Source organism: Mixophyes fleayi, chromosome 2 (genome assembly GCF_038048845.1).
Source record: "Mixophyes fleayi isolate aMixFle1 chromosome 2, aMixFle1.hap1, whole genome shotgun sequence".
NCBI classification, from domain to species: domain Eukaryota; kingdom Metazoa; phylum Chordata; class Amphibia; order Anura; family Limnodynastidae; genus Mixophyes; species Mixophyes fleayi.
In genome coordinates this window covers 248,292,464-248,310,513 of record NC_134403.1, presented here as the reverse complement: position 1 = coordinate 248,310,513, position 18,050 = coordinate 248,292,464, and the positions used below count along the sequence as shown (strand labels likewise).

General features: G+C 40.4%; 1 protein-coding gene across 2 annotated transcripts; it reads right to left on the bottom strand.

The window, feature by feature from the left end:
• Positions 1–745: 745 nt before the first annotated feature.
• CEP85 (centrosomal protein 85) lies at positions 746–12,668 on the bottom strand. Of its 2 annotated transcripts, XM_075195765.1 has the most exons (15): positions 12,544–12,668; positions 12,108–12,151; positions 11,865–11,925; positions 10,372–10,524; positions 9,722–10,239; positions 9,188–9,312; positions 7,027–7,144; positions 6,764–6,949; positions 6,472–6,624; positions 5,573–5,727; positions 5,309–5,438; positions 5,186–5,236; positions 2,919–3,026; positions 1,592–1,817; positions 746–1,232 (listed from the first exon to the last, which is right to left on the bottom strand). In XM_075195765.1, exons 2-15 carry the CDS (start codon positions 12,147–12,149, stop codon positions 1,072–1,074), a joined length of 2,187 nt encoding a protein of 728 aa, XP_075051866.1. In that variant the 5' UTR covers positions 12,150–12,151; positions 12,544–12,668; the 3' UTR covers positions 746–1,071. The 2 variants fall into 2 exon arrangements, with proteins under 2 accessions (XP_075051866.1, XP_075051867.1); XM_075195766.1 differs by lacking the exon at positions 12,108–12,151 and having other exon boundaries at positions 12,544–12,667.
• Positions 12,669–18,050: the final 5,382 nt, after the last annotated feature.

The window sequence follows — 18,050 nt, the reverse complement described above, 5'->3', positions numbered from 1 at the left end:
CCTATCCTTCGTTAATTTACCTACCTTCCTATTGCTTTCTCCTTTTTCTTCTCTTCTGTTGTTGTCTATTGCATGCGCAGCTCCTCTCTGCTCCTCAGTGAGTGCTCACTGAATATGACGTCAGGCCCGACATTCAATGGAATGCAACGGAGCAGAGATGAGGGGAGAAGACTGCCAAAGTGATGATCAGGTGATCAATTTTTTTCCCCTCGCCGGCAGACGAACGGCAGCAAGGGATGGCAGGCGGAGGGGAACGGTTACTTACTTGGCGCCCCTCCTCCCTACTACTGGCCCTGGGGGGGGGGGCTGGGGACCTCTGGGCCCTAGGCAGGTGCCTAGGTTGCATAACAGTGAATACGGCCCTGCCTACAGGTCTGTGGAACAGCTCCACATCAGGTAATTTCACTGGGGACCAGACAATCATCTCTCCTTTGCTCCATTTGTCTGTGCCTTACAGTCTACACATATTAACAAACCAAAATCCTAATTTACAAGGTAATAAAGTTCACGCGACCCTGTCAATCGACCGTGTTTCTGTTAGAAGTGTAAACTAATTGAATAACAAACGGTTCTTTAGATGAACTGACCGCTTAAGATCCGTTGCATCTTATTTCTCGTTGTGTAAATGGCTTAAGATGGGCGTGTATTAACTTTCTGGTCCTTGTTGAATCGCGACTTGTTCTTAAAATAGGCATTGCAACTTCCACATAAGATGAGTAATGAATCAGGCCCATAATGTGTAATATTCAGATAAATATGACAAATGTGTTTAATATATTTCATACATTCAGCAATAGAACATTAGAACAATACATAAAACAAAATATGCTTCAAATACTTTATTGTAACAAAGACAAAACATAAACGTATCATTTTACATCCAATATAAATACAGACTGCAGGTACAACCATGTGGGCAGAGTTTCAGACCTCTTCCTGTAAACATGTTTAAAAAATGTGCCTCATTGTTTTTTGTAAAAGTTCATAGTCGCCACATAAGGCACAGTGATTTCTTTATAAGTCGTGATTTTCACCTCCATCCTTTGCAGATCCGAGTCCTGAATGTCCCAGTCACTGTGTAATGCAGTTATCTCCCATATCTTGCGCATAACGATCACTAATGGTGGTGCGCAGTTCCTCAATGTCTCTCTTCAACTGGTCTACGTCATTAAGATATCTTGCAAGAGAGAATGCATCCAATGCCTCCTCCTGATCATCCAAAATAGGAGCCGCTATGGAGAACAAAGAGAATTACCAAATCATCTCTCTATGGCAACCAGATTGGGCAATATAAAAAAAATAGAGGGTTCACTCAGTCAAGTTCCTCTACAAAGATCATATTAAAGAAAGACTCAAAACAAGTTTAGAAGAGAGTGTTATGGTTACTGAAAATTCAGACACAAAGAGCCCCAAGGGGAAAGTGTGTAGGATTGGTGCAGCAGGTTATGATCAGAGGGAAAAAAAATAAAAACAAAAAGGGGTCAATTTATACCCTCAAATTGCCCATCTACCTATAAGAATATAGTATAGCTGCAAAAGCAGTAAATTTGGTACTCTTGATATTTGCTCCTGTCTAAGCTGGTTAACTCACAGTGTATTCCCAGTAACATGGACAAGTTGGGGTCTACACCCTGTACTCTTTGGCTCAACAGACTGCAGATAGATCTCAGATCCTTCTGACAATGATTCATCTCTTTATAAAGGGTGAAAAGTTGACTGGCTTCCACATCTGTAGGTTGCGCCTCAACAGAAGCAAGATTTAATTTCTCCTTTAGTGTGACATTGCGCTCCATCAGGTCCTGGTTTTGTACTGCCAACTGAAAAAGATATATGTGAAGTGTCAGAACGTTATGCATACTTTACTTCCACTACAGTAGGTCCACTGCAGCAGCCCCTTATTCTATACACTGTTTTACAGTTAAAAAAATATATACAAACAAAATTTGCCTTCTGGCACCAGATATGACCTCTGTATGCTGCAGATTAAATGGTTAAAATGGGACAGGTGTAAGGAATACCAATTAATACACTGATGGATATATAAGGAAGCCTGGTGTAATGTGTCTTTGCCCTGAGGCCATGAAATGCTTCGACTGTGGAATTATATACTTTATTGCTGGTGATATTGGCCTGAATTTACCTTGGTCCTGCTTTGATTTACTTATCGATATTTGCTACTGTTAAACAATAACGCTGTGGAACTTATGCCAGTAACTTAACATCTGCTAACAATTGTTGAGGAATCTATGTGCTGATCATTGGACACAGCATATGCTTTATGAGTTAGAGAAACCACTATATGCAGGACACGGTTGAAAAGGGAGGAAATTTCTTGCTGTAAACATTGGAATGACCCGAGGACGGCCAGTGCGGCTTCAACACTCTGAGGACGGAGAGAATGAAACTAACTATTACAGTAAACTGGTAAGACGTCATTATCTCCTCAAATATAGGTGGTCATACCAAGAACTGCTCATAAGAATAGCTATTTGATTATTAGCTCCAATTGAGTATGTGGAGCGTTTAGTAGCCGAATTGAACTGAGATCATTCACTGAGTGGGACTGTCTTTTCTATATACTCCCTTCAGCATCATGGGATACAAGTAATATTTTTGTGATTTTTGTGGCCATTTTCAAGATACAACTTCTAACAGGCAAAAAAAGAATTTATAACAGAATATCATAGCAAATTACACCATACTAATACAAATCTATATTGAAGAGTATAGAATTATATTCTTTGCATTTTTTCTATGATGGTTTTTCAGATGAATTATTTGTAATGTATCTGGTATTCCTTCAATGTATTTGATATGTTTGTTTGTGGTTCCAAACACAATTACATACTTTTATTCTTTATGTTTTACAGTTCACTCTGGCATCCGCTTTGCAAAACAAAAAAAAAAAAGAAACTTGCCTCTTTCACAGCTGCCTTTAACTGTTGTAGAGCAGCTTCTTTCTGTTGAGATTCTTCATTTAAGGCCTGTCCTGTACCCTCTTCCTGACACACCTGCTCTTCCAAATCCTGTAATAATTTAACACAGCCAAGAATGCAGAAAAAATACTTTATGACGACACAAACGCTGGTGAAACGACTATCTGTTCAAATCTAGATTGACAACAGAGTTTTTGAAACCATCCTTTTCCGCATATTAGGAGTACAGATATTAATATGAAGCAACAGATAGAAAAGAACGCATCACAAAAAGTCAACAGTAATTATGCATACATATGGAGAAGCATATTATACCTTTAGGTTGGTACATAGCACAGAATTGACAAAACAAAAACGGGAAGAAAAATAAAAACAAAACTGTATACCATACCTCAAATAAAGTTGATCTCCCATATCAATCATAGCTAATCACTGGAAGAGCCCTTAGCCCCCCCCTACCCCCACCCCCTCTATTCAGGCCCTTCAAAACTATGTCTGGTATATCACAAGCATGGAAAGTATAACCTGCTACCCCCATGATCAATTATATATAGTTTCATCGTATATGGGCCCCCCCCCTAGGACCTTAGGGAAAGTCGCAGCCGTACATCCACCATTGCGCCATCTCTAACGTCAGGAGCAGTGGATCTCCATGCGATATAGACCCTGATTGGTCTCCGTATCCTCCAGGCTGGGTACGGCATATTCTGGGTAGGCATCATGTATTTGTTGATGTCCGATTTAACTGCTAATGGCTGTCCTCCCTATATCTGTAAGTTTACCGTTTGACCTTTTTTGCAACCACTACTAGTGCCCCGTGTGTCTACCCTCCCACCTTTCTCTCTACTCCTTTCCCCTCCCCCACTTTTATGTGTGACAAAATTAAGAGGAAACACCTTGTATATTCATGTTTCATTGTTTATTGTATTTGGATGTTTGTTCCTTTATGCTCCCTTTAAATTAAGGGTTAAAAAAATGTATGCCGTAAACCACAAGTAAATGCATAAGGGTGTGCAATGAATCTGCTTCCCTTAAATTGGTTATCAGTATTTCAAAACATATGAATAGGATTCCCAAAACTTGCTTGAAAACAAACTCTAAATCATATATGAAGGGATATGTGGTAAACAGGTAAGAGGGAAACAAATTTTTGAACATCCAAATTATTAGGAAAACTGCTCACCCGAATTCAGTGAGATAAAACTGAAACCAAAACCTCATAAACCAAACTCAGTCTTCTTATGGTCTCTGCTAAGTCACTCTGGAACTGAGAGACTATATATTTTTAGTTGTCTTTATGGGATAGCGATGAATAAGTTTCTTAGGGACTTATTCTCACCATTCTATGCTACAATGTTAATGCCACAAACAAATTTTACAAGGTTATTTATAACAACTTTCCCTATTTTTCATATGTTAACACACACGATCAATACAATAGGTTGTATTGAAAAGCGCACAAAACAAAAAACCTCATTACTAAAACAAGTCTAAAGCGTTACATTAGTTTGCATGCATTTCTACATATTTTACGAACAAAACTGCCGAGAGGGCAATTAGAGAGATATATGGAGAACAGAAGAGAAAAATGGGCAGACCGTTTAACCCCTTTCGTTTGGCAATATTGAAATAAACCTCTGTCTACTCAGAGGCACTTGACAAAAGCCACAAATAAGCTTGTCAATGCTGTCCATATTGTGCACGTTACCCTCAACTATATCCATCTAGAATGGGAAAAAAAAAAAAAAAAGAAATACCTAACATGAGCACTTTAAATCAAGGTCTCAGGAAGTTAAGAGGCAGAAACAGGGTTTTGTTCTATCAGAGAAGAGGATTAGGTGTTAGACTTTAAAATTGTATGGATTTATTAGTAATGGCTTGCATCCTACTCCACTATTCCAAACAAGGACCCAGGCAAACCTACCAGGATAAATCTCTAAAGACATTAACAGGACTTTAAACTACAATGAAGAAGCAAACCGGTGCTTCTGCATTGTAGCAACAGCATGTATGTGCCAGATTGGACATTTACAAACAACAAATGTCTAAACAGGTTATGAACAGGAAAGCAAAGTTTCTTTCGCAAACCCCAGATGAAGAGGTTCTAAAGACTGAATGAGAGACACCTCTCAATAACACTAAGGAATGGTTCAAGTTAAATTGTGTACACTAAAAAAGTAAAAGCAGAAACAAGAGACTAGTAGGGGTTAATTGTCACCAATTACATACTCATCCAAATGCTCACTTACCTTCACTTTAATGCACATCTGCTCCATCTTTTTCTTTTGGTTTTCAACCACCTACAAGTAAACAAGTGTGAGCACGTAGCAAGTTTTTTCAGAGGAATCTTCAAAGAAAATTTAATTCTTTACCTTTTTCAAGCATTCTTGCTCATTATATAGAGTTTCCACTTCTTGCCGTAAAACTTCTGCCTCTACGGTAAGGCGCTTTTCCTCCTCTCGCCAATAAGCAGTTTCCAACTTCTTTAGTTCCTTCTGTAAACTAATGTGAAAAGCTTGCCAGTCAAAGAAAAACAAAAAAAAAAAAACAAACCAAACACCCTCTTCTCAAAAGTAAAATTCTCAAATGTTAAAAATTACATATTATACTGTCTTTTAAGCTTTCCCAATGTGTACCTTTCAATTGTATTTAAATGTTCATGTCCTTTGAGTTTCTCAGCTGCAAGTTGAGCATCATTTTCCCTGTAGCTTGCTCTTGCATCTCCCAGTTTTCCCTCCAGATCATTTATTTGCTCCTGCAGGAGGCTGTTCTTCTCTTGCAGTTCTTTCAGCTGAAGGAAGCAGTGTGTTTCTTAATAGGACATCACAGCTTAAATGACAAACTTAAAATTACGTTTTTTCTCCCATATCCCTTGTCAAAAATGACATGCCCCTGCCTTAAGTCACTATGTTGTGCTGAGCTTCAATGAGATGGGAGAACACTGCTGTCCCACTTATAAGGAGGAGACATTCTTCAGCTAACTGTACAAGTGTACACTTGGATGACCAGGATAAAATGACCACCCCTTCCAATTTCGAGGGCTCTGCTTATGGATCCTTGCAGCTCTATAGTGAGCATTGCACAGTTCACCCATTATAAACTGGATGATATAAAACAGTCTGCTCAGTTATAAAAGGCCGACGTTGAATGGAGGGTGGTGTCAGCAAGTATTGTTAACAGAGATACATTCTGGGCAAAATGTCTTTACTACTAAAAGCTTCTGGGGGCCTGCATTATGTGGAACACATCATATAAAAACCTTCTGCCAGGAAGCAGTAGAGGGGAACAAAAAAAAAAAATGGAATTTTCCCGCTGACACTAATTTAACAGTTTGTAATTCCTCACTAAAAAACAAAAAACAAAAAAAGAGTTAATTATCATCCATATATAAGTATACTAGTGTATTTAAGAAACACCAAACCCAAAATTAGTAGTCAGAATTATTTTAACTTACTGAACTCCACCCAAAACAAAAAAGTTTACATCTTTGGGTAGAGATTAGCATCAAGCTGCAGTGCACAGTGGGAAGGACTACCTCCTGGACCTGTCTGTGGTGGTCCTGCACAGTGGGAAGATCGGCCAGGTATCTCTCCAGTGTCTCAATCCTTTGCTGCTTTTCTTTATTCTGTTCTGCCTCTTTTTGACACTTCTTCTTCAGGGAATTAATATGCCTCTCTCTTCCTTTCACCTGTCAAAATAGACAGTAATAACTATGCTTAAAGAATAAAAACATTTATACATTTATTTTGCTTTTAGACGGACATGGGTGTTTTTATTTTTAGAAAAACAATTCAAGCCATTTGGAAGAATGTATATTACAAACTCACTCGCTCCTCCTGCTTTTTGAATCCTTCTGAGTGTTTTTGGGCTGCGTCCTGCATAGCTTCTCTCAAGCCCCTACATTCCACCTCCTGCGCGCACAGTTTCTTCTCCAATTCTGCTTTTACTTGGTTAGATGAATCAGTCTTATCTGCAAACTGCGCTCGCAGAAAAGTAACCTCCCGCTGCAGGTCCTGAAAACAAAGATTGCCACCAGTGACTGGTTTATTTCAGAGATGAAGTGGGCAAGAAGTTTACTCTATACAATTACCTGCAACCTGATCAGACACATGTCATTGTACGGACTGGATTGGCTTAACAAGGTGCTGTGTATCTGCACCTCACTCTGCCTTAGTTTCTGTTCCAGTTGTGAAATGTGCTGCCGCTGCCTGCAATCATGAATATAATATTGGAGCCTTTAACTTTCAGTTTCCCATACACAGTGCAGTAACAATTTAAGAATGCTTTTGATAAAACACATACCTTAAGTTTATTATTAAAAAGCAATTGTAAACATCATCATCCTTTTATATAACACCACCAATTCCACAGTGCTGTACAGATAAATCATTCACATCAGTCCCTGACCCATTGGAACTTACAATCTAAATTCCCTAACATACACACAAAGACGGACAGAGACTAAAAGGTCAAGTTAATAGCAGCCAATTAACCTACCAGTAAGTTGTTTGAGTGTGGCAGGTAACGGAACTCCCAGTGGAAACCCATGAAAACACGGGGAGAATATACAAACTCCACACAGATGAGGCCATGATCCGGAATCGAAGTCATGACACCAGTGCTGTGAGGCAGAAGTACTAACCACTAAGATTTATCTAGAGCTAAATCTATAGAATGTAAGGTTATAATAATATGTTTCACATCTAGGTTCCTGTTTTAAAGTAATGGACTAAAAAATGTATAGATTGCCAACACACCACAATTGGGCAAAAAAAAAAAAAAAAAAAAAAAGATTGGTCAAATACTTCCAATAACGAACCATTATGTGCCAAAAACAAATTGTAGGACTATTGTTTGGGATTTAAAGACACAATATCATATACAAACAAAACAAAAAAAGTAATTACTATATTACATCAGTACATTAAGTGAAGTGTCTTGTGATCAGTTAAAATAAAAAATGTAAAATGTCTGCTTGCCCCTGTACCCCCACCAATTTGCAATCTTTATGTGCAGGACCACAGTTTGCTTCTTACATTTTGGAGCAAAGCAAATAATGGGTGCAACTTTTGATCAGTATTGGGCCCTATCATTTTCAAACTTTTTTTTTTTTTTTTTTAAATGCCTTTGAAAGTAAAGCGAATAACACAAAGCAACGTAGAGTTATTAACACAGATCAGGAAAATAATTTGCTACAGAAAGATTTAGACAAAATAGCAAACAGAGTCATGGAATACCAGATGAAACTGAATGTAGAATTTATGTGCGTAGGCCATGGTAATAACTGTACTACTTATACATTAAATGAAATAAATAAACTGAAAAGGAATTAAGAATACTGATTGACAAAAAGCTCAAAGAGAATACAATCCTGAATTGCATATAAAGGGGATAAATGCATATAATTGAAACATAGTATTACCATTGTATAAGTCACTAGTTAGGCAACAGTATTTAAATGGGATGCAGTTTTTGGTACCTCACTGTAACAAGGACATTGGTAAGCTATAATGCAGAGGTGCGCAATCTCCTTAAAGTTAATGGAATGGTTAAATATATGTAGAATATATATTAATATAGGACATATTGGAGAGAACTAATCCAGGGAATGTATTACCCCATTTTTGGTGTATGAAAGGATTTTTCCCTCCTATGAGGCTAAATTGGCACATGAAGTACACAGGTTTTAACTTGCCCTTCTTTGGGTCTATACATTTAGAATTTATGAAAGGTTCAACTTTATGGACTATGTCAACCTTACGATTGATCTTTGTACAACATGCAGTCTCACCAGGTGAGACATCTTGCTCTATTCACTCAATTAGCTCGGGGTAAACCAAGTGAAAGACGTAAGTACCATCATCTCATCAGTACATAGTAATGGAAACTGATTAAGAAATTGAAAATACATTATGTAGGGTCACTTATTCCAACAAAATAAAACTAAAAATACAGTATATGGTGCAAATATTCTATATATTTTAAAACAGAACTACATAATTTTGATGGAGGGTTTTTGCACACACAATTGTACACAGTGGCAAGTTCCATGTGAGCTAGCTTTTAGAAGGCTAGAAAGTTTCATTCTATCAGATAAGATCAGATTCTTTCTGATAAGTTCATAAGATCTTTCAACAGTGCACAATTTACAGGCGGGACAGTTTTTTGGATTTATGGTGTAATTGGCATCACATGAACACTATTCACCTTAGTACACACACACACAACCTTCTCTAAACACTATTTCATACCTTTCCAATAGCATTTCCTTTTCAAGCAGAATAGTTTCACTAGCCTTCACAGCTCTCTCCCACTCATTTGGAACCTGGTGGAGTCCTACAGAATACACAGGGGTTGTGGAGAAGTCTCTCTTAAGCTTAAAAAAGAAAAAAAGAAAAAAAAAAGAAGAACAGTGAGGCATAAAGAAGCAGGGGCGGATCTAGAATTTTATTTTACAGGGGGCGATTTAGTCCCACCCCCTTTTTGACAGCTAAGGCTGCCTGCGGCTGCAAACTATGTACAGGTCCATTCGGCAGAGACAGGCAGGGAGAGTGTGCTGCCCTGCCACTTTGATTGTGTTTAAAACACAATCAGAGCAGCACTCTCTCCCTGCCGAACGGACCTGCACATAGTGTCCGTCCCCCCGTCCCCCCCCCTGGATCCGCCACTGTACAGAAGTGATATGAGCAAGTATATAGCATACACAGATTTCTTCTGTATTTGACCCTTTATAACAAATTCTATTCCAATAGTGTTGATAGAGCAAATGCAAACTTTGAAATTACCTGAAGTTTCTCCATCCTCAGTCTCAAGTTCTCTGTATACTGTTGTTGTTGCAGCTTCCAGGCACTGTATTCAGCCCCTGGTTGAACACTGTATGAATCTGACCTCCATCCTTGACTTTTTAGATGCGTGGCACCCAGGACCCCAGTTCTGAGAGTGTGCTCCCATCCTTCAATTGCCTTGCTCTCAGGAAGAGCTCTGTATGGTTCAACCTCTGTAGGTCCTGTAGGGACATTATTTCTGCCCTCTGTACAGAAAGTATTTAGCAGACCAGACTGGTTCAAAGTAGGTTCAATATTGGGCGTTTCAAACTTTCTAGTATCTTCATTTGTGGAGGGGTCTGACATGTGTAAATAGGGAAGGTTGGAAAAAGCTGAATCTGTACATATTGTGGCTTTTGCATGCATTTGCATGTTATTGGAAGACGTTACTAAAGTGGAAGGTACAACATGAGCTGTGGGAATGGTAACCTGGCTTCTGATTGGCTGGAAAGACATGTTACTACTGGCATTGCAGAAGTCTACAAAAAAAAAAAAAGTTAAATTAAATGAATTATATAAACATCTATATTGCGGCAAGAAATTATAACACAAGGGAGACCATGATAATCATAACCCAAACATACATGGTCTGTGAACATGTCTTAACTCACCTTGCACACTTTCAGAACAGGGAATTCCTTTGGGGAGGTCACCACCTTTTTTGATTCCATGAGCTACAGCAACTCGACAAAGAGATTTTCCTGACACTTGAGGAGTTTGCCAATCTGTGTAGGAAGAACTGCTAGTGTGTTGAAGTTCAGCGGCTGCAACAAAAGAACGCAGAAGCCATTGTCAACAACTTACAAACTTACGAGGACTGAGCAAAAAAAAATAAAAAATGAGGAGGGGGAGAGGGGGTTAGGGGAGAAAGTGCTTAACCACCAATCTTGCCTGGGATTTTGCTATCCTTAACATGTAGCTATAATGGTACAGGACAGATACACGAGGTCCCAGAACAGAAATACTACAATAGTTTCTGTTCCCATTAAGGGTGTGCATCGGCACTTTTAGTGTTTTGGGTTCTGATTTGTTTTGCCAAAACATCCGACGAAAGGTTTTGGTTCCGATTTATTTTTAAAAAAAGCATAAAAAGTGCTAAAAACCAGTTTTGTGGGTTTTTTTTCACTCCTACGCTATTATTAACCTCAATAACATTCAATAACAATCATTTCCACTAATTTCCAGTCTATTCTGAACACCTCACAATATTGTTTTTAGGCCAAAAGGTTGCACCGAGGTAGCTTGAGCACATAATGCCAAAAAAAGAGGTACAAGATGGAATTGTTCTGGGCCATCCCACCAAACCCCTCGCGAGATTCGACGCGAGACTTGGACGACAGAGCCTCGTTTTCATTTTTTTGCCCGCCGGAAATATCCGAACAGTGCCCGCTCATCTCTAGTTCCCATGCATCTGTCCTAACCCGCATGGCATCAGGTCTCACTCTGGATAGGGTGTTGGGGATTCAACTAATCCTCACCCCTGTACGAAGATCCACCAGTTCTCAGCAAAGTCAGACGATCTGGCACTATATCAGAATGAATCAGCTGCACTCTGATTGGATCCGGGGGGGGGTTTGCGATCTCCCTCCCTAGCAGGGGCTTGCTGCCGGTGGCTGCACACCATGTGCAGGTCCGTTCGGCAGAGACAGGCAGACAGAGAGTGTGCTGCCCAGCTGCTCTGATTGTGTTTAAAACAGAGTGGCCAGGCAGCACACTCTCCCTGCCTGTCTCTGCCAAACGCACCTGCACATGGTGTGCAGCCACAGACAGCCTGAGCTGTCAAAAAGAGGAAGGGGACTAAATCGTCCCCACTAAAATAAAATTCTAGATTCGCCCCTGCTCTGATTAGTCACCAGGCTGTCAATGCAGCGCTGAGCACTTAGTTTCATGAGTGACACATGACTAACGTCTCATTTTATGAGACAAAATTTAGCGCCGCTGACTGGAATTCACCTTGTCCTCAACACAAATGACGGATAACTAGAGAGAGCGCGTGTGGTTGTTGGGGAATTAATTATCAATTATGTTCAGGAAGAGAATGGGCATGGGGTAGATGGAGGGGTGTCAAGGGGTATAGAAAAAACGAGTGTAGAATTGTACCGACCTGTTCTGCTGGACTGTTGTAATCCTAAATCTTTATATTTATCCACAGTGGCCATGTTATTCTATAAAGGCGACAAATCAAAAGAAATTACAATTATTTATTCAAATAAAGAGTTGATATATTAAAACGTTCCTTTAAGAAAGTCTTGAAAACATAGATCTTCGATTGAAAGCCAAATATATACTATATTAATAGACTAAATGAGGCACATTCAATAAACCACAAGGTGTTGCCAGGCGTCACCTGGAAAAGGGTGCAGAAACCTCCAGTCATATTGCCTCGCATATCTAAGGAGTGCAAGGGAAAAGGAGTTGAAATTTTAGTAAAAACTCTTGACATAATATGTTCTAGAGACACATCACGTCACGCCAAATTAAATCTGCTTCAATGTCTACTTAATATAACTCATGGTTTCCTAACTACAAACATTTTCAAACTCTAGAATTTCAGTGTTCATCAAATCGCATTTATTTCTTCGGTTCTGCTAATTAAACTCCAAATTCTACTTTTTTTTTAATTTTGTTTTCGAGTTTAATAAAGTAAAGCAATACCATGCTAATAATCACCATACAGACAGCTAAAAGGTTCTTACACTGCTTATCCACAAGATTCAAAAATAAAATCACAATAATGAAGCACTTTCTGAAAAGTTCACAAAGCTGTCGATAAATGCAGTTACCTACTACTCCAATTGCATTCGCTGTTTAAAATAAATCACTGGAGTCTAGAACTGGCAGCTGCGACTCTAAACACAATAACGGATGAACAGCAACAGAGACCCGGAAGCAGGGCGGAATCTAGCTTCAAACCGTCTCCCCGCCTCAGCTAACCACGCCCATCCCAGCTCTGCACCAATTGCCATTGGCGAGATCAGGAAAATGACCCTGTATCCAGGTAACAGCAATAACAGGAATTTACTCGGAACTACGCAGGATGTACTTTTCCAGATGTCCTCCTGGTTCTTGTGCTCTGTACTAGCACTGCTAGAATGCGCAGGGCGCAAAGACGGATCAGCTTTGCGTAGACTGGGAAGGTGATTAGGAGTTTTGTGTTAAAGGGCTCCCATGCATTTCCATTATTTGATTTATTCGTTTAACTTACTTTTTGAGTATTGGGATGTTTATGTCATAAAATACCCAGTGTGTATTGTAACATACACAGAAGTATTTCCCTTTTTTTTTTTTATTAGTACATGATCTGCACAAACTACTTGCATGACATTTAGATGATAGTAGTGGTTCCAACTGCTATACAGAGCTGGATTAAGGCTTTATGGGACGTTGGGCATTTAATATGGGGGAAGCCCAATGATGTTAAATGTATATCATTTTAGACAAATATAGAGGCAATATTGTGTACACTACAATTAGGTACACACAGCTCTGCATTCACGAGCAGTACAGTGTGAAGCGGGACGCCTGATTGTCCTTGCAGTTGGACCAAATCCTGACTAAGCGAGACAGTCCAAAATTCTGGACTGTCTCACTAGATTCATGACAGTTGTCAGACTATCCTCCCTCCTACCTGTTCTTGTCACTTTAACCAGTTGTGGCCAGGGCCATCTTTCCAACTGGGCACGATGGGCAAGTGCCCGAGAGCCCAGGGGGAAAGGGAGCCCAAAAAAAAAATCCTGTAAAAAAAACAAATAAAAAAACTTACCTTTTGCGGTCACCTGACCGTTCAGGTCAGGTGGTGATCCGGCTCCCTCCCTGGTCCCCTCTTCCGTGCTGTGCTCGCAGTGAATGTCACCCGACATTCACTGCGAGCACAACATGTAGGACCGCAGAACAGAGAGACTCGGCGAGGGAAAAAAGAAGCTAAGGGGATCGGACTTAAGATAAGTTAAGGGGGCCCTTATATATATATAATATGTGTATGTAAAATAAATAGTGATATATATATATATATATATTGTAGATATGAAAAATGGGGGTGCACGCTCCCTTAAATGGGTGTGAAGAGAAGGCTGCCCGGGGGGACAAAGAAGTCAAGGGATAACCCCACCCCTTGTGGATAGTAAATATTAAAAATAGGTGTCCCCTTGGCGCACAGTTAGAAGTGACTATAATATGTGTGTAAAAAAAAGTGACATATATATATATATATATATAAATAAAATGGGCCCCAGTGCACTGCTTTGCCTGGGGGCCCATAAAGTTGTTAAGATGGCCCTGCTTGTGGCTTATGGTTTTTTTGGTTGCTGCTTGTCTGAACCCTTTAATGTTGGGGGCTCTATTTGGAAGAACAATGGGTACATCTAATTTAGAAAACTCCAACCACCCTTGGAATTAAATCATTAACACTCATGTTTAATAATGAGGCCCCCCTCCAGCCCCAACATTAAAATACTAGTATTCACATTTGATAAATAGATATATTTCTCTCCGACCAGTCTCAACATTAAATTAACTGTACTCCCATTTACAGCCCCAGCAATAAATTAATAACATTATACCATTTCCCACAACCATCCATGGCATTAAATAATTCATATTCACATTTAGTTGATAGGTTTCCTCCCCAAACTCAGCCCCACATTCAATTAATAGCTTCAAACCGTACCAGCATTAAATTAAAGGTTCCGTCACCTCTAAATTAATAGGCCCCTCTATACAATTAAATTGCCCCACATCACTCCACAAATAAATTAATACCGCCCACCAATAAATTAGCTCCATCCAACAGTCCACCATTAAATTACATTCCAACCAAATTCTCCCCAAACAGCCCCACATTCAATTAATAGCCCCCAAACCAATCCTGCATTAAAGTTCCCATCACCCTATCTTAAATTAATAGGCCCCACTATTGAATTAAATAGCTGTATCAATAAATTAAATTGCCCCACCATCAAACCACAAATAAAATAGCACCCTTTAAACAATTAGCCCACACCTAAGCTACACCACTAAATTAATAGCCTACTTCCCACTCACATTATATTAAGATCCCCCTCCCTTCACACACTATAGTTACATACTCATCCATCTCTTTCCTCAAACATTATAGTAATATGCCTCCCTGCCCTCACACTTAACTTGTCACATTTGAGCTGTGTAAGAGCCTCTCCTGCCACTCTACACATTGGATGGCACCTATCATGTGGTACGTGTCCCTTGTGACACCTTTCAGTGGCGGGGACTGGAGAAGGGAGGAAGCAGGCACACATAGGGGGAGGGACGGATCATAAGGCCCGCCGCCACTAGTAGGAAGGTGGCTGGTTTCGGCGAAGGAACCAGCCACCAAGCACTATATTGTCCTCCGACTGACATCCTTTTAGAGTACCTGGTTCAGTTGACCCGGGGCATTTGCCCCCCCTTCCCCCCGCCCATACTCTTGCTCTGCTGCTATGGTGTATACAGCTGGGATGGGCAGCCTTCTGTCACACATTGGACTCTCAGGTCCTGTTACTTGTCCCTCCACTGTTTTTCTCTGCTGGTCTCAAATCTGTCTGCAGGATGCAGCCCAGTCGATTTCCACTCCAGAGATCCCTCCAGAACCAGTACTTGGGAGCCGCCATCTTGGAATCAGTCACCTGATCCCACTCAGCTAGTTAGAGTGCTGCTTCAGTTCAACTGACCCCAGCCTCCCTCCAACCTGTTGCCAGTGCAGCATTGATTCCTTAAACACCAACCTAGTTTCTAGCAGTCAATACAGTTGTTTCTGCCCAGATTGCGCAGCCTACATTCTGGCTCCAGTCCGCTCCAGCATTCCAGTTCCTGTCTGTATGTTTCCTTTATGTACATGGGGTCCCTTACAAATATTTGCTATGGAGCCCATAGTAGTCGAGTTAGACTACGACCCTCATGCATTCCAAGTCTCCCATTTGTGTGGAAGTCGCCTGAATTTTACCTCACTTCCTGACTGGCATCCTAAATGTCTCAAGTAGTGAGTGACTGGTGCCCCCCCACCCTTGCTCACCACTATGACTGACCCAGCTGAAGAGTTAAGTGGCTGTTTCCGCTGGTCATGGAACTGCTTCTTTCCACACCACTTTTGGAGTTGAGTGAGGGCAGGAATTTGATCATTTATAAGCCTGTTCTGTTAATGGTTTATAGCAATCAGTTTCCTTTCCTGTTTTTCAATTGGCTGCCAGACATCGGTGCAGGAGTGGCAACAGAGCCTTTTTCAGGAGTGCGAATGGCGGTAAGTAAACCACAAGTCACTAAGTAATTTGCCCTGTATTGTACACTGGACCACCAATGATGACTTCATAGTATACACTGGGCCACTAGGGATTGGGCCTTATAGGGCATACTGAGTCATCAAAACTGGTTAATATATTGTACACTAGTCGCCTAAGACTTGCCATTATAAGGCACAGTTGGGCATCATAGCCTTGTCCACAGGGCATTAAGCAGTGTATTTTGTACTTGGCCACTAGTGACTGGGCTATATATTTTACACTTGCCCACAGGTAATGGATAGTGTATAATACCGTAGTCATCAAGGACTGGGCTATGTATAATAATACACTTGCTAAAGGAAGTTGACACTGTATTGTACACTTTTCACCAGGAACTGGGCCCTGTATGATAAAGATAATCATCAAATAACTGCTTTGTACAGTCTCCACACCTATTATTTTTCCACTGCGAGATAAATGTACAATTCTTCACCTTGTAAGGAATTTTTCTTTCATGGCCAACTTGGAATGTTAGCATTTCTGAGCCATAACGGGCTGTCATGGCATGCGTGTGGCTCTGTAATGTTCTAGAAATATAGTATGGCACTTGCAGAGCCAGAGCTGGCATGGCATGGCACATAAAGAACTGGTTGGCATGGCATGTTTATGAACAACAGCAATAGTCATAAACAATTCTTAATATGTCCTCCCATGGCATGCTGGGATTTGTAGTTCTACATCATCTAGCAAGCCAGAGCTGTTATGGGATGTAAACATAACTGTCTGACATGGCATGCCTATGGTTCTCTAGTTGTGGAACTACAAGTTCCAGAACGCTCTGACAAGGTTCTTCGGCACTTTGGTACTCCATTTAACTTCAAAATTTGCAGTGTGTTCTCATTTCTCTGTGTTCTCATTTAATAAGGTATATATATATATATATATATATATATATTTATACACACAGTAGTCAAAGTGTGTGTGTGTGGGAGGGTGGATACCTTGGTATGCCATAGCACTATTTCTCCTACTGTCTTCGTTGTAAAACAAATCAAATTCCATTCACTTATATTTTTACACTAAATTTCCAGTACCATCCACATTTAATTTTCAGTTCGACCACTATATATATATATATATATATATATATATATATATATATATATATATATATATAGTTTATATACACACACAAGTAATTAAATACATACAGCATAAGTTTTACTTCTTGCTCCTTCACTTGGGGTAGGCCAGGTACATCACTCTTCCTCCCAGCAAGAGCAACTACAATGTTAAGTAACAATGCTGGTGCCTGCAATTGAGGTTCCTACATATATTTTAGCCTGTTGCATTTGCAGGGACAAGTCACGTGCAGTCCCAGGTGCCCATTCCGGCATCCAGAATAAGTTGAAGGTGGCATACATTGCCTGCTCGGGCTCTTCCCTAGAACAGGTCACCCACAGTGTCAACTGTCAGGGCAAACATAAGTGCCTATTTCGGCACCTAGAATTTAGGAAAACACAGTTATAAATTGCCTTTTTTTGGCCCCTGCAATAGTCCACACAACCTGAGTTTTGTGGTTTCACCATCTAAAACAGGTCATCCATTGTGCCATGTGTTTGTTGAAGCATCCAGTTACTCAGTATCTATTTACACATTGAGAACATGGCAACATAATGATACGCTCCAGGGTACACTCAATCTAGATTTACACAGGCCTAGCAAGGAGCGTAGTCTAACAGCCCCCTAGTAGTCTTCACGAAGAACCGCTGCAAGGTGGAATGGCTTTGGCTGCAAAAGGACTGCAGGTCGCGGTCCTTGAGTTGGCCCTTAGACGTGAGAGGGATAGGTGAAAATGGCAACACAATATATAAATCAGATGGTACCTTGGGGGGTGCTGTGCTGAGATACTGGATACGGCTGGCGCCCCGCAGAGGATTGGTCCCACAGGAGGAATCAGGATACAAGCCGGGTTCGGTACACAGGTCAGATGACAGACAGCGCACAGAAGAATCCAAGGAAACAACAAGCAAGAAACCCAGGTCTGGTACACAGGAGAA

Excerpts from the sequence above, each read along its gene's own strand:
- CEP85 (XM_075195765.1), bottom strand. The coding sequence starts at position 12,149 with ATGCGAGGCAATATGACTGGAGGTTTCTGCACCCTTTTCCAG. Across the intron at positions 5,439-5,572 it reads CATTTAAATACAATTGAAAG|TTTACAGAAGGAACTAAAGA; the intron begins GTACACATTGGG and ends TTTTCACATTAG. Across the intron at positions 3,027-5,185 it reads AGATGTGCATTAAAGTGAAG|GATTTGGAAGAGCAGGTGTG; the intron begins GTAAGTGAGCAT and ends AAATTATTACAG.